Genomic DNA, 23,374 nt, shown 5'->3' on the forward strand with positions numbered 1-23,374 from the left:
ATTCTTGGGGGGCTCCAAAATCACAGCAGATGGTGACTGCAGCCATGAAATTAAAAGATGTGTACTCCTTGGAAGGAAAGTTATTACCGACCTACATAGCATATTAAAAAGCAGAGACATTACTTTGCCAACAAAGGTCCATCTGGTCAAGGCTATGGTTTTTCCAGTGGTCATGTATGGATGTGAGAGTTGGACTGTGAAGAAAGCTGAGCACCGAAAAATTGATGCTTTTGAACTGTTGGAGAAGACTCTTGAAAGTCCCTTAGACTGCCAGAAGATCCAACCAGTCCATCCTAAAGGAGATCAGTCCTGGGTGTTCATTGGAAGGACTGATGCTGAAGCTGAAACTCCAATACTTTGGCCACTTCATGCGAATATTTGACTCATTGGAAAAGACCCTGATGCTGGGAGGGATTGGGGACAGGAGGAGAAGGGGACGACAGAGGATGAGATAGCAGGATGGCATCACCGACTTGAGTTTGAGTAATCTCCGGGAGTTGGTGATGGACAGGGAGGCCTGGCGTGCCACGATTCATGGGGTTGCAAAGCGTTGGACACGACTGAGTGACTGAACTGAACTGAACTCAGAAGCTCCTTCAAAATAAATTTATTTTTAAAGAGAACCAGTGGGCTAGTCTATAGGACAAGCTTAAAGTGGCCACTGGGTTTTTTAAAACACTCAAGGAACAATGTTCAAGGAGAAAACCAAATTTTGATCCTAACTGTAAAGTTTTCACTCAGTTCACTGACTAAATGTTGGTTTCCATGCCATCTTTTCCCTTTAAGATCAGGAGGCACCCTGGACATGGCCTCAGAGATCCACATGTCAGCCCCAGAGTGCCTCATTGAGAACATCAATGGGCAACTGTTGGTTAAACAAGAAGCTCTGAATATCCTGTCTGCCATCAACCAGCCTGTTGTGGTGGTGGCTATCGTGGGCCCCTACCGCACAGGCAAGTCCTACCTGATGAACAAGCTGGCTGGGAAGAAAAAGGGTGAGTGACATGGGCAGAGCCCAGCCAAGTCCCTTCTGTCCACCCACACCCCCAGCACGCAGCACAGTGATGAGAGGAGAGGAAGTGAGAAGCCTGGGAGGAATGGGTTTCTAACATTCATCCTGTGCTGGAGGACAAGAGTCGACTTTTTCTTCCCACTGTGCCTTAACTTCCTCTTTAAAGTATAAACTTGCCTTCCTGAAAGTACTATAGTAGTTATAAATAAAACTAACACAGATAATAATAAACAATAAAACATTTACTAAAATGTATGTGGATTAACATCAAACTTATACTGATCTCTAAGGTAATACAAATATTTCAGTTTGTACTGAATGTTCTAAATTCTTTTTCCATAATTAAGATCAATATTGATTATGCTTTCATTTATTTATTTAAACCTTGATTTTATTACCTAATGTCTCAATTTCCAGATCCAATCCACCTGCTATTAAAAATCCATCCTCTCTTTTCCCCACACCCTCTTGCAGGCTTCTCTCTGGGCTCCACGGTGCAGTCACATACAAAGGGCATCTGGATGTGGTGTATGCCTCATCCCGAGAAGCCAGACCATGCTCTGGTTCTACTTGATACCGAGGGCCTGGGGGATGTGGAGAAGGTAAAAAACAAATCTTCTAATCCTGTTTATGTCAAATCAGTAGCCCTTTTGCACTGTCACTTCCCACCCTTTGAATTGTGCTTCATATATATACTATTAATGTATTATATTTTTATTTTATTTTATTTACTGGTTTGTGCTCAAGATTTGACCTCAAATACAATTTGAATCAATCCAAAGTGAGGTTTATGTGAGAGCACTAAACACTAAGTTTGAGAATAATGGGCTAATTTAAGAATTGTTGCATATCTTGGCCACACATATAAGCATTGAGAGTGGTCAGTAAGGCCCACTGATATTTTTTGTAACTCATAAAATAATGACTAATGACTTTTAAAGTTGTTTTCCTTTCATAATGTAGGAAAGCATTCTGATAAAGCTACTGAAGGTGTGTCTAAACCTAACTAGAAAGTTTATAAATATGTCTGACTTGTCAGAGTGGGAATCCAGAAAGATGGTGGAAACAGTGTTATCCACAGCTGTAAAATTAGTGAGAGAAGCAGAGTATAAGACCTGATAACAGCACTTTATTCATAAAGGATCATACATTACTACTCTTAGAAGTCTTAGAAAATTCTTGTTAAAGGGGTACACTTTAACTACTGTTTAAAAAGTGCTTCATCATGACATGTCATGGGAACAAAAGATCATATTCTCAGTTCAAGGGATAGGTTTGAATTCTATTACCTGATCAAGTGCTTATTTGCTTTACACTCTCATATGCAGTTATATAAAGTCTTATTTAAATTTCACTACACCATTGATTTTATGTTTTTAAAATCATGTACAGATGGATAAAACTTTGCATAGGGAAATGATTAATGTGTTTCCAAGTAGAGACAGCTGGGTTCAGAGTCTGTCCATCTGAACTGGAATCATGTGCTCTTAGTTACTTGGTGTGGCTTCTCCAATGACTTCTAGGGAGACAACCAGAATGACTCCTGGATCTTTGCCCTGGCGGTTCTCCTGAGCAGCACCTTTGTATACAACAGCATGGGAACCATCAATCAGCAGGCCATGGACCAACTACAGTATCCTTTTTGTGGATAGACAACATGAAATCCGGAAAAGAACAGCTTCACTTTGTCACCAGTTACAGTGGTGGTCCACTGCAGAAGAATTCAGGAGTCCCCTTCTTAGTGAACCCCATTATGCTTATGTTCACCATCCCTGTTTACCTCAGTCACCACCAGAAGCCCAAGCCTTTCTGATCACACATCATCCTCAGACACTTAGCTGCACAAGGTTCTATATGCCTCCTATCTGAGTTCATATTTTGGGGTCACAATCTCCTCAGGGGCTTCCTGTGTGTAATCTTAAGCTGACCCCAGTCCCTAGACAGTGTGTGTGTGTGTGTGTGTGTGTGTGTGTGTGTGTGTGTGTGTGTGTGTGTGTGCTAAGTCAATTCAGTCATGTCTGGTTGTTTGTGACCCTGTGAACTGTAGCCCACCAGGCTCCTCTGTCGAAGGAATTCTCCAGGCCATAATTCTGCAGTGGATTGCCATGCCCTCCTCCAGAGGATCTTACTAATCCAGGGATCAAACCCATGTCTCTTAAGTCTTCTGCATTAGCAGGAGGGCTCTTTACCACTGGTACCACCTGGGAAGCTCAGCCAGACAGTAAGGAGAGACAAAAGAGAATGGCAGATCACTTGAGACTGGCAGCTGGCAAGTTTAATAAGCAAGGGAATTTACTTAGGTATCCTTTCTTAGGTGACTGGAAGACTAACAGATTTCCACACCCACCTGCCAAATTTTAAAAGTCTCTATAGATGCCTAAACCGGACCCACTGAGTAAACAGTCCAGATGGTCTTAGCAGCACATTACTATCTCAACGAAGCTGTGTCTTTGTGCAGCTTCCAGCATGGGGAAGGCAAGTGCAGTGCACACTCCAAAGATGGAGAAGAGGGTGAACATACTTCAATTGCCTGGGTCCATCTCAGGGGTCAAAACTGCAGTCATATTTGATGACCTCCCCCTACAAATATCCATTGCCAAACCCTTGGTGTCCTCTAAAACTCATGTTCTCATTCAGCTTCTTCTTGGCTTTTAAGTATGGTAGCTCTTTGATTCTTGGACTTCTATTCTTCTTTTCTTAGTCCCTAGGCCATCTCATCCAGCCTTGCACTTTCACTAGCACCTTTATCTCAGTTACCATGACATTTGTATAAGCAATCATGACCACCACTCTCAGGTACAAAATTGTGTATCTAGTTGCTTACAAGTCTCCATTTAGATGTGTAAGAAACATCTCTAACTTAACATGCAAAAAAACCACAAAAGTCTTAAATATTTAAGTGATTATAATGAATTGAATATTTATTATCTTGCTTCTGACACAATTAAAGTAGAAATATATGGGGGATTCTTTTAAAAAAAATTAATATATTTTAATTGGAGGATAATTACTTTACAATGTTGTGACAGTTTTTGCCATACATTGACATTAATCAGCCACGGTTACACATGTGTCCCCCTATCCTGAACCTCCCCTCCCTCCTCCCACCCCACCCCTCTGGGTTATCCCAGAGCACCAGCTTTGGTTGTCCTGATTTATGCATCAAATTGCACTGGCCATCTATTTTACCTATGGTAATATACATGTTTCAATGCTATTCTCTCAAACCATCCAACCCGGGCCTTCTCCCACAGACTCCAAAAGTCTGTTCTTTACACTGTTTCGCTTTTGCTGCCTTCCAAATAGGATCATCATTACTGTCTTTCTAAATTCCATATATATGCGTTAATACACAATATTTGTTTTTCTCTTTCTGACTACTTCACTCTGTATAATAGGCTCCAGTTTTATTCACCTCATTAGAACTGACTTGAATGTGTTCCTTTTTATAGCTGAGTAATATTCCGTTGAGTATATGTACCACAACTTCCTTATCCATTCATCTGTCAATGGACATATAGGTTGCTTCCATATCCTAGTTATTGTAAATAGTGTTGCAATGAACGTTGGGGTACATGTGTCTCTTTCAATTTGGGTTTCCTTGGGGAATCTCAACAGTGAGATGGCTGGGTTGTATGGCACGTCTATTCCCAGTTTTTTAAGGAAACTCCACACTGTTCTCCATAGTGGCTGCACCAGTTTGCATTCCCACTAACAATGTAAAAGTGTTCCCTTTTCTCCACACCCTCTCTAGCATTTATTGTTTGTAGACATTTTGATGATGGCCATTCTGACTGGCATGAGATGATACATCATTGTGGCTTTGATTTTGCATTTGTCTAATAATGAGTGATGTTGAGCATCTTTTCATGTGTTTATTAACCATCTGTATGTCTTCTTTGGGGAAATCTCTGTTTAATTCTTTGGCCCAGTCTTTGATTGGGTTGTCTGTTTTTTTGGTATTGACTGCATGAGCTTCTTAAATATTTTGGAGATTAATTCTTCGTCAGTTATTTCATTTGCTATTATTTTCTCCCATTCTGAAGCCTGTCTTTTCACCTTGCTAATAGTTTCTTTCATTGTGCAAAAGCTTTTAAGTTTAATTAAGTCCCATTTGTTTATTTTTGGTTTTATTTCCATTAATCTGGGAGGTGGGTCATAGAGGATCTTGCTGTGATTTATGTCATCAAGTGTTCTTCCTATGTTTTCCTCTAAGAGTTTTATAGTTTCTGGTCTTACACTTATATCTTTAATTCATTTCAAGTTTATTTTTGTGTATGGTGTTAGAAGATGTTCTAGTTTCATTCTTTTACATGTGGTTGACCAGTTTTTCCAGCACTTAAAGAGGCTGTCTTTTCTCCATTGTATATTTTTGCTTCCTTTGTCAAAAATAAGGTATCCATACATGTGTGGGATTATTTCTGGAAAAGTCTTAAATTTTTGACCAAAAGCCCTCCTTCAACATCACAGTAAATCTCCATAGCACTCATAGAGATTTTTGGATCAAAAGCTTAGTATTCATCCTAGACAATTCCTTTCTTTATATGCTACAAACTATTGCTCGCAGTCTGGTCAGCTCCCCTGTCATAGGTATTTGCCCAGGCTGGCTAATTCCCACCACTTCTTCAAGGTAATTCCAGCTTAAGCTTCCATCTTCTCACCTCCGGGTTATCTTAACTACCTAACCTCTTTCTCTTCTTTCTTGCCTCTCATAGGTGCATTACCTGCCAGTTTTTGTTTTAAAAACAAACATCAGGTCATATTACCCTCTCAAATCAAAGCTTCTCAGTGGCTTCCCATTAAGTTTAGATTATAATTCAAACACTTTCTATGGCCTACAGTGCCTTCATATTCTGGACCTTAGCTATTCCAGGACTTCTGCCCTAGCCGCGCTGGCCTCCCCGCTATATGTTAGACATTCTCAATAGTTTCCCCTCTGAGGTTTTGCAGGAGCTATTTCCTCTGTCAGGAAGGTTTCTCTGGTGGATTAGTACATGGCAGCTTCTCTCAGTTCACTTAGATTTCTGCACAATGATCACCTCAGAATGAACTTACCTGAGCTACCACATAAACCATCACCATGCACAGATACACACAGTTATTCTCTAAAGTTTAGCTGAGGTTCATTTTTCTTCAAGGCAACTATTTCAAAATCTCAGGTATATTATATTTTTGTTTATTTGTTTATTATCTGTCCCCCTCACCAGAATGTGTGTGTGTGTGTGTTAGTCACTCAGTTGTGTCCGACTCTTTGCGACCCCATAGACTGTAGCCAGGCAGGCTCCTCTGGCCATGGAATTTTCCAGGCAAGAATACTGGAGTGGATTGCCATTCCATTCTCCAGGGAATCTTCCTAACGCAGGGATTGTACCTGGATTTCCTGCAATGCAGGCAGATTGTTTACCTTCTGAGCCACCAGGGAAGCCCTCACTAAAATGTAGATGGTAGCATTTTCTGACTCATCACAATGTTATTTGTCCTTAGGACAGTTTCTGGTTTATAGTAATTGCTCAATAAATGTTTGTGGAATGAATGAATGGGTTAATCAAGAAAAATTATTTTAGATAAGCTTTGGGGAACAGTATAGCATAAAAGGTGCTACTCCTTTTCTGCAGTTTTCCTGTGTTAGCATCCCAGCTATGTGACAGAGCTGACAGATCGAATCAGGGCAAAATCCTCACCTGATAAATATGAGGTCCAAGACTCAGCCAACTTTGTGAGCTTTTTTCCAGACTTTGTGTGGACTCTGAGAGATTTCTCCCTGGAACTGGAAGCAGATGGACAGCCCATCACTGCTGATGAGTACCTGGAAAATTCACTGAAACTAAAGAAAGGTTACTGGGACTCATGGTTGGCAAACAAAAAAAGAGAAAACTATCAGAATGACCATTTTAATGTAGATGCTGAAAATTATAATTTTATAACTTTGTTATCCTGGCTGTTCTATTAGAGGAAATGAAACATTTCCTAGATAAATCAGTGCAATCTAATTTTAAGTTATTTCCTTCTTGGAGAAGGAAAGAAATTTCATTCTTCTACCCCTTTAATTATTGGGTCTGATGCATGATTAGTTAATTTTTATGTCTTTATATAGGATTTGTGCAAATCACAAAGTTGAAGGGCACATATCTGAAGTAGCCTGAAGTTGTAAAACCTCTGATTTTCATTCCTCTAGGAAATGATAAAAAAACTAAAAATTTTAATGAACCTCGGTTATGTATCCGAAAGTTCTTCCCAGAGAAGAAGTGCTTCATCTTTGATCGCCCTGCTCATAGGAAGCACCTCAGCCACCTGGAACAGCTACAAGAGGAAGATTTGAACCCTGAATTCAGAGAACAAGTTGCAGACTTCTGCTGCTACATCCTCAGCCATTCCAAGGCCAAGACTCTCTCAGGCGGTATCACAGTCAATGGGCCTCGTGAGTCCCTCTTACTCTCTTTCCTTACCTGAACTCCCCTACTGCCCATTGTAGACAACAGAAGTGGGAGGCACGAGGATTACTTCTGACAAATACAGAGTCTAATGATGCCAAGGAAAACACACAACAAGGGTCACATTGTGAATTTTACATATGAACTAAAATTATTTCTGGTATTATCTAATATTCACATGAGTCAGATGAGTAAAGAGAAAGAACTAGAATCTAATCCTGGTGTAGCAATCTTCTCCACCAACTTTTCAACTTCCTTTATATGAAATTTCCTTCCAGGAAAGGTGTATTATTGACGAAGTCAGGAAAAGGCAATATTCCATGTATGTGAGGCTTTTCCTCTCACCTTAACACAATTCTCTTGTTAATCAATGCAAAAATGTGTGATTAGGCACCCTGATTAAGAGTGCCTACCATGCACCAACGACTGGGCATAATCCTCATTCAAACATAATGGGAACAAAAGGTACTTAAACAATTTATGTAACCCTAATGATTAAACAGTGATAAGCACAACAAATTAAAATAACAAGCTACTTTGAATTCAAAGACAGAGAATATTTGTCTCTGAAAGTGACATGTAAGATGAGAACTTAAAATTCAGTAGGAGTTAATCAGAAGAATAGTCAGAGTAGTTTTCAGACAGAGATAATATGATGAGAGAAGGCCTGAGACAAAAAAGAACTCTGCAACTACAAGAATTTAAGAAAAGAGTGTGATCTGAACAAGAGTAGAGTGAATAAGAGTGGTGTCATGGTGGAAAAGTACAAAGGGGACCATACCTGAAAGGACCTGCGGGTGACTTCAAGGAGGTTAAAGTCTGAGCCCAGTGAAAAGATCTTGAAGAATGACAGGCAAAGAGGTAAAGATATGTAATTTATGTTTCATACAGTCCTTCAGAATGTTTTATAGATAATGTGTTGGAGGGATGTACATGAAGCAACAAGAAGATGAATGGTATTTGCCATATTTTGTAATAAATGGTGATTATGTAAGGCTAAGATAGTGGCAATAGAGACTGTCAAAATTAACAGAATCCTCACATATTTTGAATATCAAATCCATAAGTTTTGATGAGGGAAGTCATGTGGGTGGGTGGAAGAAATGATGTGGCAGTGTTAAGCTTGACTCTAGGATTCTGAGCTTAAGCAACTACTTGAAAAGATGTTATTTACTAAAAGAAATATCTGGAGGAAGAATAGTTTTCCAGAATGGATGAAGTTGTTTAGATTTGGATTATTTAGTATTGAGTTTCCTTCCTGCCAATGCAAGAGATATAAAAGACTTGAGTTCAACCCCTGGGTTGGGAAGATCCCCTGGTGGAGGAAATGGCAACCCACACCAGAATTCTTGCCTAGAGAATCCCATGGACAGAGGACCCTGTCAGGCTACAATCCATAGGCTCACAAAGGGTTAGACATGACTAAGTGACTTAGCACACAGGCACATAAGTGATATATGATATCAGTCTTTCACTGTCTGATTATTTCATTTAGTATGATGATCTCTAGGTCCATTTATGTTGCTTCAAATCACATTATTTCATTTTTATGACTGAGTAACATTCCATTGTATATATGTACCATATTATCTTTATCCATTCATTGTTGATGGACATTTAGTTGCTTCTATGTCCTGAATGGGGCTTCCCTGGTGGCTTAGATCCATCTGCAATGCGAGAGACCTAGGTTTGATCCCTGGGTCAGGAAGATTCCCCTGGAGGAGGGTATGGCAACCCACTCCAATATCATGTCTGGAGAATCCCACGGACAGAGGGGTCTTGTGGGCTACAATCCATAGGGTCTCAGAGTCAGACACGACTAAAGTGACTGAGCGTGCACGCGTGTCCTGACTATTATAAATAGTGCTGCTATTAATATTGGTGTCCATGTATCTTTTCAAAGGATAGTTTTCTCTGGATATATGCCCAAGATTAGGATTGTAGGGTCATAAGAGGACTCTATTTTTCCTTTTTTAGGGAACCTCCATAATGTTCTCCATAGTGACTGCATCAATTTACACTCCCACCAACAGTGTACGAGGGTCCCCTTTTCTTCACACCCTCTCCAGCACTTGTTATTTGTAGACCTTTGAACAATGGCATTCTAACCAGTATTAAGTGATAGCTTATCGTAGTCAAGAACTAGTAGTTGTAGGACCACAAATCACTCCAGTTTCCCAAGGCTGGGATTTCCTGGTATGTAAGACTTTCAGTGTTAAAACCAGAATTCCCTGGCAAACTTGGATGAATTGATCACACTGCATGGAGCTCTGATGAAAGAATATCTAGGAAGACCCTCTTATTTAGGCCAGGCCCAGAACTAGTGAGATGCATCACATGTACACTTACATTTACACACACACGTGCTTGTGTACATTAAAATGTCTCCTTGACCTTTATATTACTTAGAATTCAGAAGGGAAGGGGAATTCATTTAAAAAAGAAAGAGAGATTCAGGAAGGCTAAGAAAAGATTAAGACTTACCATCTTGTCTGCAAAATATCCTTACTCTAACCCATTCATTCCAATAGCTTCCATTTGGGTGAAGGAAGGAGGAGGAAAGGGAAGCATTAAACTCTTCTGAACCTAGAGGATAACAAAATATCCCATCACAATTCTTCTTAAAAATTCGTAAAACTACTGCTTGCAACACCCAAAAAGCATAAAAAGTGCATTATCAGTTGACTCAGAATGATTAAATTTGCATGCTCAGGACTAAACTAACACAACTTGTTCTTCTGTCTCACCAACTCTTAGTCACTGATTTTTAAATTCCCTTCATAGGTCTAAAGAGCCTGGTGCAGACCTATGTCAATGCCATCAGCAGTGGGGATCTGCCCTGCATGGAGAATGCAGTCCTGACCTTGGCCGAGACCGAGAACTTGGCTGCAGTGCAAAAGGCCATTGCCCACTATGACCAGCAGATGGGCCAGAAGCTGAAGTTGCCCACGGAAACCCTCCAGGAGCTGCTGGACCTGCACAGGGCCAGTGAGAAAGAGGCCATTGAAGTCTTCATGAAGAACTCTTTCAAGGATGTGGACCAAGTGTTTCAGAAAAAATTAGGGGTATGTTTGCTGTTCTGGTTAATGAGAGGAAGAAAAATCTGGGCATTTCTCTTTTTTTGTTTTTGTTTTCAATTGGAAGTTAATTGCTTTACAACATTGTATTGGTTTCTTCCATACAACAATGTGAACAAGCCTTTCTTGCTACAAGTAGTCCTCCCAGATCCAGGGATAGCAGCCCTCAGTTATATGTACTCATTTGCACTCTTTACTAAAAGAATAGACTGTTCTTAGCCTTAGTCCTGGAGACTATGGTACTACGACCAACTATTGTTGTTAAAAATATCCTCATCTATTAATCTCTACCCTATAGATGCCATATTTTAATCAAACAAGTAAACTGCAAGACTGTATTTACATAAGATTCTTTTAATTTATTTTTTTATTTAAAGTTAGTCAAAAACACAGTGCTTTCATATTCCCTGCTAATAATATAGGAGGATTCGCTTCTTTGTGAAAACCCTGAAAATATATTGTGTTTAATGTAAAGCAACAATAAAATATTCAGAAAGACAAGAAAAATCGATCATTAAAATGCTATTTGAGAACTCAAGTCTGAGTTCTTCCAAATTAAGGAAGGATTGTTGTATGACAAATAATCATTTGACAGATGACAATCCCTTCCCTGACTTGTAGGGCAGAATTTTACAAATCGTACCTTCCTGCTTTCAAAAGTTCTGATGAAACTTAATAGTGAGGGTCAGCAGGCTATGGATGTCTTTCTAGACCAAAGAAACATGCAAGTTCTCTTCTATAATTGAATGTAGGTGAAAATGGTGTTCTGTAGGCTTTCTTCATAGAGACATTAACTGCGGTACAATCTCCATTACTTTCATTAGCTTTATATTGAGAAAATATGCAAAAGTACTGTTATTTTAAAGAACGTACCACTAACCATTGACCCTTTTGAGCACTTACAGAGAAGTCACTGTGCTAAACACTTTATACCACTGCATATAATCCTGACAGGGAATCTATGAGATAGATACAATTTCCTGTGTTTTGCCAACAAAATAATCTCATTTCCTGAAGGTTGCATGTCACTAAGTCACAAATTGGTGGAACCAGGGACTTCCTGCAGGCCTGTCATACTGAGCAATTGTGTGGTAAACTATTCCTGAATTAGGAACTTAAAAAGAGAATTTTCAAATGGAGCAGTGTTTATGCTTAGAGAATCATTCTCTGAAGCTAAAAAAACCATGGGGATAAAAGCTTCAGATAAACACAAAGAGAAGTAGATGTATTTTTTAAACCAGCACTCTATTTAGGAGTTTTCTAGACTCTTCCATCATGGTGATGGGGTGTTATATTTGTGTACCATATTCTCTGCAGGAGAACTATTTCCCATTAATCCACTTTGGTTCACATCCTCATCATGGTTCATGGTGCCATTTGTGCTATTTTTCACCTCACAGGATGAGTTAGAAGCAAAGCGAAATGACTTTTGTAAACAGAACATGAAAGCATCCTCAGATTACTGCATGAGTTTAATTCAGGATATTTTTAATCCTCTATATGAAGATGTGAAGCAAGGAACATTTTCTAAACCAGGAGGTTATTATCTATTTACTAAGAAGATGAAGGAGCTGAAGGATAAGTACCACCAGGCTCCCAGAAAGGGGGTACAGGTAAGCTACCTACTGATCACCATTTCTGGGGCCTTGCTGATGTGATTCTTTCAAACTACAGTGGGAACAACAAAAATGCAATGGGTAAATGGTGCCTGTGGCTTTCATTGACTATTCTCTGATTTATTCAATAGGACAGACTACCATGAGATGAATAGCAGATTCATCTCATGGTAGTGCTCCTTGGAAGTACAGATGGAGCCTTCAAAAACTTTTGCAGAATTTATTCAACAATTTAGTCATTCAATCATCCAACAATTCTCTACTCGGGCCTAACTATATGTCTATAACTGGGATTAGTGCAGTTTAAAAATCAAGCATGTTCTTTCAAAGTATTCATCAGCAATCAACATAGTAGAGCTTACAACAAATCTAGTAATAATAATGGTTCACACATATAGACCTTATTTTTTGTTAGGAAACAAATGGGCTTAACTCATTCAATCCTCACAAGAGCACTATGAAGTACATGATATCAATGTCCTCATTTTATAAATAAGAAAACTGAAGGAAGTAAAATAACTCACCTAAGATGTACAGGTAATAAGTGGTACAGCTGAAATGGAAACGCTAATAGGAAACTCTGGGCTCATAAGTATGCTTTTGTGCCAGTATACTCAGGTTATATCAGTTAGAATTAGGTCTGGGTACATATTATTTAAAAACAAAACAAGAGTGTCTTAAGAACACAAAAGTTTATTTCTCTCTTATATACAAGAAGTAAGGCAGAGGGGTCCAGGCTGCTATGACAATTCCACAATCATGCTGTTCCCAGACTCCTTCCTGTTCTGCTCCAGCACCTTAGCACCCAGCCTCCATCTTCAAGGTCAATTCATGGTGTAAGATGGCTGTTGGAGTTTCACCCATTCCTTCCATATTACAGATGGGAAGAAAAGGGGAGAGCAGAAGAGTAAAAGGTCTCTGGGTCAACTCTCTTTAAGGTGATCTGTAAAAAGCCCAATATAACACCATTGCATAAGTGGTATTAGCCAAATTTTAATCATATGGCCACCTCCAGCTACAAGGGAGGTTGACTAAAAAAAAATACAGTGTTTTATCATGACCTATGATGTTCTCTTATGGGAAAAAAAAAAAAAGATTCTGTTACTAAGAACAAAGGGGAGAAAAATATTAGGGTGACTCTAGAAGCTGCTATCTCAGAGACAAAAATTGCCCTGAAGAAAAATAAAGTAGGGTACAGGCCTAGGAAAGAAAGGGAACATGGTCCTATTTTATATGTAGAATTTTAGAGAGGATCTCTCTGGTGAGGTGCTGTTTCAACAGTCTTCAAGGAAGTCAGGAAGAAAGCCAAGTGAGTATCTAGAAGAAGATAATTTCAAACAACAGAAAATCCCAGAAGGATGAATTGGTTTATGTCTAACAAATGTGACAAGAGGTCAATGAGCAAAGAAAGAGGTGGCAGGAGGTGAGGTCAGAGAGATGCTCAAGGCCAGAGGATAACCAGATAGTATCCTGGAGGGGCCTGAGAGTAGTTTCAGTTTTACTTGAAAAGAGCTGGAAAATCAGCAGAGGATTTGGTGCACTAGAGTGAAGTGATCTTTCTTAAAGTGATACGACGCTAGCTGCTCTCAGGAAATCAGACTGTAAGGGAGCAAGAGTAGAAGGAAGTAGGGAGACCAATTATGAATCTAATACCATGGTCCAGGCAAGAAGTGGTACTATCCTGGACCAGTGTGTTTGGTAGAAATAGGTTACAATTGATGGGCTCTTGCTGGTTTTACTTAGAAACTAAAGCAAATACCATTAGCTGATGTAAAGAACAGCCATAAGGTTTGTAATCCATACAATTAGAAGATCAGCTTTATTGATTACATTTCTAACATTGGGGTGACTGAGAATGAAGCAAATTTGAGGGTGGATCTAAAGTTGGGTTTTAAGTCAGTTTAGTTTGAAATAATATTCATTAATAAATTCTAAAATGGGTAAAATGAAATTGAATTGAAACATGTACTGCTAGGTTTTCCTTTAACCCATAGTCTCTATTTCCTAATTCTAACTTGGTCTACATCAATAGACAGAAGAGACACTGAGGAAATATTTGGATTCCAAAGAGGGTGTGGCTGATGCACTTCTACAGACTGATCAGTTGCTGACAGAAAAGGAAAAAGAGATTGAAGGTGAGAACAGCTGAAAACACTCTAGATAGTTAGAAAACCCTAGAAATGTTAATGTTAGCCACATTGGTCCGCCTGATATATTACTATAGTGTAAAAAATAGCAAGTATATTTCATATTTTTAGAGGATTCTTTACTTAACCAATATTTATGTTACTTTGTCTTCTGTTTTATTCTTGCTGTTTAGTCCCTAATTTGTGTCCAACTCTCTTGCAACCCCATGGACTGTAGCCTGCTAGGCTCCTCTGTACATGGGATTCTCCAGGCAAGAACACTGGAGTGGGTTGCCATGCCCTCCTTCAGAGGATATTCTCCACCAAGGGATCGAACTCACATCTCCTGCACTGGCAGTCAGATTCTGATTGCTCAGTGCAAAAATAAACACAAGAGGCTTTCTTTATGAGACAAGCAAACAAGTAAAAAGGGTGAAAGCAGAAATAAAGCTATAAAAATAAGTTAAGATTCGCGTATATCTCTGCTTATTTTTCTTCTTAAGTGGAACGTGCGAAGTCTGAAGCTGCAGAAGCTGCAAACAAAATGTTAGAGGAAATGCAAAAGAAGAATGAACAGATGATGCAAGAAAAAGAAGCGAGTTATCAGGAACATATGAAGCAATTGACTGAGAAGATGCAAAAGGAGAGGGCCCAGTTAATGGCAGACCAAGAGAGGGTTCTAGCCCTTAAACTTCAGGTATTCAATTGTAGCATCTCCATTCTATCGTCCACCGTGCTGAATCAAAAGCTCTTAGAAGTTAGAGCATTATATCAGTTTAAGGACTGTTCTAGCCCAAACACTAGTAGACATTTCATTCCCTTACTGCTTCTACCCCTAACCATCTCTGGTTATTGAAGTCTATCTTGTTGTTTAGTTGCTAAGTTGTCCCCGACCCCTTTGCGACCCCATGGACTGTAGCCTACCAGACTCCTCCATTCACGGGATTTTCCAGACAAGAATACTGGAGCGAGTTGCTGTTTCCTTCTCCAGGGGATCTATCCAACCCAGGGATCAAACACAGGTGTCCTGCATTTCAGGCAGATTCTCTACCATCTGAGCCACCAGGAAATTCCATATCATACAATTAAGTACATACCCAGGCTGCTAGTATCTTCCTGTTCTCCAGACTGTTCTCCAAATCTGTGCTGAGTCAGAATATCTACCCTGTAATATAGAATGGACCAGTGTAGGCTTTATCTCCTCAACTTATTTCTGTTACCTCTGTTACCAAAATTTGAGACTTATACTAAATATCCGGATTAAACATCTGCTGTGACTCTGAATTTTGTAGTAACCTTCCCATGATGTTCCTTCATCTTCCTTGCCTTCTTGGATATCTATTTGGGAGTTCATGTGATATAGAGTTGAGATAGAAAAGGACAGTTTTTCTTTAAAGACTGTTGTATCAGGTTGAAGGAGGTAAAAAATTAATTCTAGGGGTCACTAATATTTTAGAAACCATAAGAGAAGAATATTTCTGAAGCTAAATAAATCCCAGAAAAATTTTGATAGTAGACTCAAGAAAGATGCATATAATGGAAATTAAAGAAGGAAAAGATTTCAAAAAGAAGTTTCACAACCCATGAGGAATTAATGTATGTATAATTTAGCAAATGTGGGAAATGTTTTAAGTTGTGTGTGTTCAGTCTCCACTTTCCCTTTTAGGAACAGGGACGACTTCTCCAGGAGGGGTTCCAAAGGGAGAGCATGATACTTCATGAAGAGATTGTAGCCCTCAAGAGGAAACAGAGAGAATCACCACCATGTAATATTCTCTAAAAACCTAAGGACCTAATTTCCAACCAGCTTCTATCTGTTAAGAACAAGGTGAATGAGCAACTTGAAGATGTCAAACAATTGCCACAAAACTTGAAGTCATAAGATGCATTTTTATTGAGGCTTAAACTTTGAAAAGATGAAATAAAATGTGAAGGCAGTGTTTAACCTATAGAAGAATTCAATTCATGATTAAATATAGTATAAATGACTAGTATGATACCTCAGTAGAACCTATGTTTGAAATCATGCATATTGATTCTAGAGAGACTTTTAATTGTGTAATTGGGATACATTTACATCCAATTTGGGAATATCAGAGGTGTTCTATTCAGAGTAGACTGTTTCCCCACACATAAACCACCCCTCTAGTTATCCTTAGCTCAATGGTCTTACTTAAGGATTTACTTTGGTACTGGGATGGAGTTGGGGTGTTGTGTACAAAGGAAAAGTTTGATGGGAGTGTCCAAAGTCATGCAACACAATTAAGCATCACTCCTGCCAAGCGGAATCACTAGGTCACATGACAGCTTCCAATAAGGGAGACCTGGAACAATTAACTTCAGGGTGCAGAGAGTGTACAGTTCTCCATTGGGTGGAGGCTGCATTGCTGGGGTCACTGATGGGATTCCTGAACACTGGTAGGGGAATTACTTGCACCTGTGTGAAATGGATATATGAGTGGGTGTTCAACCTTCTTTGTCTAGAGAATCCCTCTAGATAATTACTGCCCCATTTCTAGGTCACACAACGTCTCTCCATTTTACTCTTCTTTTCTTGGTTCCCCTCACCCACAGTTCCAAGAAGAACTTCTACAATCACAAAAAGGAAACTTTAGCTCAAAATTCCTTTCTATTCCTCTGAGACTCATAACCATAATTCTTCAAAACCTTACCTAACCCCATTTTTCTTTCTTCCTGTTTGCTATGACATCACAGCCTGGGAGCCACTCAAGGCAAATGTCTAGTATGGAAGGACAAGAAACAAGAAAAATAAAAATAATTCATTAATACAAAAAAACATTAACCTAATGCAATTGTCTTAGGACATGTATCACTTAAGGTTCTCACTGCTACAAACAGTATCTTCTCAGTAACTTAAAAGGAAAATGATTTTTAAGCCCGGTAGGTAGCAGACAGATTCTCCAAGATGGTAAGGGAGTCAAACTCAACTACTCTTTCACCAAGAATAATACCAACCACACGGGAAGGCAGCAAGAGAAAACAAGCACATCCATTACCACCTGGTACAGTGATCTCCAGATCATATGTCAGATGCTCTACCAATGTCAGTTCTAAGTATTGGATGCTTCCACCTTTATATCTGAAGTAAATAAATCCCCCATGAGAAGTTGCATTTGAGGGTTGGTATGTCTCCATCTTGGGCTTCACTAGTGGCTCAGCTAGTAAAGAATTCACCTGCAATGCAGGACACCTGAGTTCAATCCCTAGGTTGGGAAGGTCTCTTGGAGAAGGGAATGTCTACCCACTCCAGTATTCTGGCCTGGAGAATTCCATGGATTTTATAGCCCATGGGATCAAGGATATGGCAACTCACTCCTGTATTCTTGCCTGGAAAATCCTAGGGACAGAGGAGCCTGGCAGTCTACAGTCATGGGGTCACAAAGAGTTGGACATGACTGAGTGACTTCACTTCTTGTCTCCATCTCAGTCTCACAAAAGTGTATCTGCTTGGCAAAATATAAATCACATGGCCCCCTCATTGGAGATCTGGAAATGAGAGTTGTCTGTCTCCCATTTTGGAAATTATAGTCTCATAATGTGAGCCATTTCCACCCATGTTAGTGTCAACTGATTCTTCTAGGTAGATTTCTGGAGATACACCTAATGTTAGAAATAGTGATAATCACCCAATAGTATTATCATGTAAATCACATGCAATGTGATTTTTTAATTTTTTTCTTTACCATGATCTCAATATTCTTTTTAACTTTTCCTCTGTTGTTTTGTACGTAATGCCTTATGTTCCACGTACGAATCCCACTTGGTTGTATTATACATGTTATTCTTTGTAGACATTACTGTTTTCAATTTGCTAATATTTTGTTGAGAGTTTTTGCATCTTTATTCCTGAGAAATGTTTGTGTGATTTTCTTTTCTTGTAATGCCTTTGCATGGCTTTGGTATTAGGGGAATGTTGATCTGACAGAATGAGCCAGGAATATTTCTCTGCTTCTATTTTCTGAAGGGGACTGTGTACAATTCACATGATTTCTTCTTTAAATGTTCGGTAGAATTAACCATTGAACTCATCTGAGCATGGTGCTTTCTGCTCTGAGAGGTTATTAAGTATTGATTTAATTTATTTGATACATTTATAAGTCTAATTAGACTGTCTGTTTCTTCTTAAATGAGTTTCATCAGAAAGTGTCTTTCAAGGAATTGGTCCATTTCATTTAGGGTATCAAATTTGTGGATGCAGAGTTGTTCATATTATTTCTTGATTATCCTTTTAATGTCCAAGCTATCTATACTTTGTCCATCCTTAATTTCTGGTAACAGTAATTAACATCATCTCTCTTTTTTCCTTGTTAGCTTGGCTAGAGGCTTAATGATTTTGATTTTTTAAAAAAAATTTTGTTGATTTTTCTATTGATCTTTTGTTTTTCACTTTTAGGAAATTCTACTCTAATCTTAATTATTAGTTTTCTTCTGCTTTGAATTGAACTTGCTCTTCTCTTTCTAGCTTCTTATTATGGAAGCTTGGGCTTTTTATTTTAAATTTTTCTTCTTTTTTGTATGTGCAGTCAATGTTATAAATGTGTCTTTAAACTCTGCTTTCACAAAATTCTAAAAATTTAGGGAAGTAGTATTTTCATTTTTATTTACAATTATTTTAAAATTTCTCTTGAAATTCCTCCTTTGACCAACGTGTTATTAAGAAGTGTGCCACTCAATCTCCACATATTCAGGAATTATCCAACTTTTTCTTACAGATTTCCAGTTTATTCCATTGTGATCTGACAGGAAACATTGTATTACTTCTATTCTTTCAATTTGTTGAGGTGTAGTTTATGACCCAGAATGTGATCTATCTTGGCCCATGTGAGCTTGAAAAGAATGTATATTCTGCTGATGTTGGATGAAGTAGTCTATGGATGTGAACTGCTTACAGCTGATTTGAGATCCTCTCAAGTTCTACACTGTGTGGCTTCCCAGGTGGCTCAGTGGTAAAGAATCGATGTGCGAATGCAGGAGCCACAGGAGACGCAGATTTGATCCCTGTGTTGGGAAGATCCCCTGGAGGAGGAAATGGCAACACACTCCAGTATTCTTGCCAGGATAATTCCATGGACAGGGGAACCCGGTGGGCTACAGTTCATGGGGTTGCAAAGAGTCAGTTAAGCCATTAATGATTTTCCACCTACTATATATGTCCATTTCTAACAGAGAGGTGTTGAAGCCTTCAAGCCTTCAATGGATTCCTCTGTTTCTCCTTCCTGTTGTGTCAGTTTATGGGACACATATTTTGGCACTCTGTGGTTAGGCACAAACACATTGAGGGATGTTATGTCTTCCGGGAAATTTAACACTTTTATTCCTATGCAATTGCCCTCTTTATCCATGATCATTTTCTTGTTCTGAAGTCTACTCTGTCTGTCTTCCATAGTTCTATTTTGTTTAGTGTTAGTATGGTTGTGAAATGTGAAACCCAAATGACTTCATTTTAGGATAGCACCGCCATTTTGAGTAAAACCCCCTCCCCGAGGAGAGAAAGAAACTCAACGAGCCAATCAGGGGAGGACAGGAAATTCCCTCACCCTCCCCCCCCTTACTCTAACCCATCAATCAGTAGCTAACAAGACATCCTTAGTTGAAGAATTAACCAATCCCCTTAAGCCTCCCTTCCCGCTTCCCCTGCTCTACAGTATAAAAAAGATTCGCTGCTTCCACTTGGGGCTCCTTCACCGTTGTGTGAAGAGAGTCCCTGCTCGAGCTTGTAATAAAGTTCCTCACTGTTTTTGCATCGATTCGTGGCTCCTGTGGTGTTTGGTGGGATTCTGCGATCCGGGTACAACATTTTGGGGGCTCGTCCAGGATCCCCCGGACCCTCCAGGACCCGCGCTTTGGAGGACGAATGGCACTAGGATGGTTATCTTTTGCAGTGCTGAACGGCCCAGGTTTAACGTAGGCTGGCCTCCTGAAGGAACTTTCGACTTCAGGACTGTCCGGAGAGTCTGAGAAATCATCCTCAGACCTCGAAGCGGACATCCAGACCAGGTCCCATATATCCTGGTTTGGGAAGATTTAATAGTCAGCCCAGACCCTTGGATCCAACCCTTTTTACCTCCACAGGCAGCAGAAGCCATGGAGATCCTAGTGACTGAAGAAAAGAAAAAGCCTCCGGCTGCCCCCTCTGCCCCTGTTTTACAGGAAGATTCGACTCTTCTTGATCTCCTTATCACACCTCCACCATATTCTCTCTCTTTCCTCTCCTTAGCCCTTCCTATCCTTCCTGTTTTTCTAGTCCCCCAGTCCTGGATGCAGGAATCTGGTCGAAGAGCCTCAGCTTGAGCTGAGGATTGGAGACTGATCACCTCCTCTTGGCAGAGAACTTGAATTTTCTGGTCTGGTTTCTGGTAGGGCCGAGTTCCAGTCCTCCCTTTTCTGGAAGCCCAGGGAAAAGTCCCATAATGCCTGGGTGTCTGCAGGTGTCAGGAGACGTCTGTAAGTCCACCCCTTTTGCCCCCCTTTCCCGCCTCCTCCTCCTCCTTCTTTCAACCTGGCTTCCTTTCCTCCTTTTGAAATCTTTGAAGACATCTGAAGTTTTGTGTCTCTATAGGTTTTCTGAGAGACTGTAGTCTTGTATTTAAGGGAGTGTCTGATGAGGACTGCCAGGTTTATATGTGTGTGTTTTAACTCTGTTCTGTGTTGTGATTTGTGACAGCCATTTTGCTTTGTCTGGCCACCATTTAGACCTGCCACCATTTTGTTAGAACTTGATTTTCTTTCCCTGTGCCTTGAGACCAGGGCTCTCAGGAACACTTATCTAGACCATCTATCTAGATATCTAGATATCTAGATATCTAGATATCTATCTAGATAGATTATCTAGACTCCTGAGACTGAGAGAAAAAGGAAAAAAGCCTTTAAAAATGTTATTTATTTAAATTTTATATTGTAATATCTAATTCATGACCAAACTTAGAAAATGAAGCTGGATCTTGCACTGTGTCTGTCTAAATATGTTTTGGTATGTCTTTGTCTCTGGGTAATATTTTTTAGGTTAATTTGTAAATGAACTCTATTTAATTGACTTAAAAAAAGGTAAGCACTTACAAATAAAATAATTCTAAATTAAACAATAAATTCCAGGTTCAAGTGAACTGGGAAATATTCAGTATTAAATACCTGATATTAATGTTTGTTTGTTGACCTATCTAATAGAGACATGTCTTAGAGTAATTAACATCAAGTAGAATATTTTCATTGTATCTAGGTTTAATATAAGTTAAATATTATACCTGTTACAAGTTTGTCAACAAGGAAATTACCTCGAGTGAAAAAACTTCTAAAAAATGTAAATGAGGTATGAGTTTGTATATAAATTCTAGTAAGAATAATTATTCTTTGAGAATATCTGTCTACAACAGTCTCCCCAGATTGGCGTAACTTGAATTTCTAAGGGTTGTGCTAAACTAAGTATTAGAAGTCTATTAAATAATTAGGTCATTTCCAAATTAAATAAGATTTTGAAACATTTACTACTAAACACTGATTTCCTTTTACAGAAAAACTAAAGAGATTTGGGACTATAAATGAATAATGTTTGATGCCATCCTAAAATGTTTTAAGAAAGCAAGGGTTTTAGAAGTTATCACTGGTATTTATGCTCACCAATCTATAAAATGCTAATATAAAAGTTAGCTCTTGGTTGCTTAAGGAAAGCAGGAAGTGTGCTTTCAGTAAAAAAAAAAAAAAAAAAAAGTATGAAAAAATACTAAAAAGAGTTATGCACAATCAGGATTTTCTAAAATTGGATTACAATTAGTTAGATAAATGGATTTTGTTAAGAATGACAGGTCATAAGAAAACTGGTTAGAGCTAATTAGGGCCAAGATGGCAGAGCTGACTTTCACTAGACCTTGAGCCTTGGTATTTACGCCCATTGTGACATATCAACAAGCTAAATGTTACACCCATCAGCATTGACTAAATCTGACCAAATGTTCTAAACGCTTTTAATTGCTCTTTTGGATAAAACTTCCTAAATTGAATTCTTTTGAAGTTCCTTTGACATCTAGCTAACTTTGGGGTGTTTCAGAGGGCCCCTGAAACATCCCAAAGAGAAATATTAAACTGTGTTTATTTGGTTGGTTAAATTACATGAAAAAGATTATCAAATGAGTAATAAATCCACTCATGTTATAAAGTATGGAAAATTACTAATACAGATATCCTAGAAATTATATGGAGTTCTTAACATTTTGATATGTCTTGGTATTCTAATGAGAAACCTGATGACTTCACAAAAGTTAAAAAGGACTGAATGAACTAGTGAATATGCTTATAACTTTTATGATTTCTATCTGAGAAGTTACAAGTTTGAATCTTGTGTTTTCTAGGAGTAGGGAAAACCTTCCTCTCAAACTAATTATGAAAATAATTTGGTAAAATTACACGTTATAAACAAAACAATTATATTTTCTTTCTATCTGACTCCTCCAGAAATTTGAAACTCTTAGGTTTCCAGTAAGCTTATCGAATGAGCTAGGAAGGTTATCTCACTAACAGGTACAAAAGTCTCAAGGAATTATTGAGACCTTAAAAAGGGAAGAGTTCACCTAGATTTGTTAGGCAAAATCTGTGATAAGCCTTTGGTGTGAGTTTCTCAGCCCTGTTTTATATTAAAAGTTCAGTCTGAGATTCTGTAAATGTTTTAACAAAATAAAAAGTCTATAATCAATTATGGTTATATAAATCATCAGACCAAAATTAGTGAGAACAGACCTATTTTGCAAACAAACTAACCTTAATTTGGTTGTATTTGATAAAAATGAGGGTAACTTTAGGGAGAAAAAGATATTTCAAAAAATGTCAAATTCCAGTTTGTTAATGGAGGTCTGCATGTAGTAAGACTCATTTCTCAGATAGTTCTTTGCTATTATGTGATATTAATGTGAAATTTAACTGAATTCTTAGAGAACACCCTAAGTTTGTTTCTGAAGCTTACCTCAGTAATCTATCTTTGGATGAAGATCAGATGCCTCATGACCTGCAACCAGGACTGGAAAAAGACATAATTTAAGAGACTGTCTCCAACCTGGATGGAAGGACTTTTTATCAGGTACTCTTAACTAGCTCATGCACAATG

At 38.7% G+C, this 23,374-nt stretch overlaps 1 protein-coding gene across 1 annotated transcript; it reads left to right on the top strand.

The window, feature by feature from the left end:
- The first annotated feature begins 790 nt into the window (after positions 1-790).
- Positions 791-16,042, top strand: LOC136163505 (guanylate-binding protein 2-like). The gene is made up of 10 exons (XM_065927942.1): positions 791-995; positions 1,487-1,614; positions 2,536-2,645; positions 6,650-6,846; positions 7,188-7,430; positions 10,228-10,508; positions 11,921-12,133; positions 14,169-14,271; positions 14,766-14,959; positions 15,929-16,042. The coding sequence occupies exons 1-10, from the start codon at positions 806-808 to the stop codon at positions 16,040-16,042; spliced, it is 1,773 nt and encodes a 590-aa protein (XP_065784014.1). The 5' UTR covers positions 791-805.
- Positions 16,043-23,374: the final 7,332 nt, after the last annotated feature.

This window comes from Muntiacus reevesi, chromosome 1, assembly GCF_963930625.1.
Source record: "Muntiacus reevesi chromosome 1, mMunRee1.1, whole genome shotgun sequence".
Classification (NCBI taxonomy): Eukaryota; Metazoa; Chordata; class Mammalia; order Artiodactyla; family Cervidae; genus Muntiacus; species Muntiacus reevesi.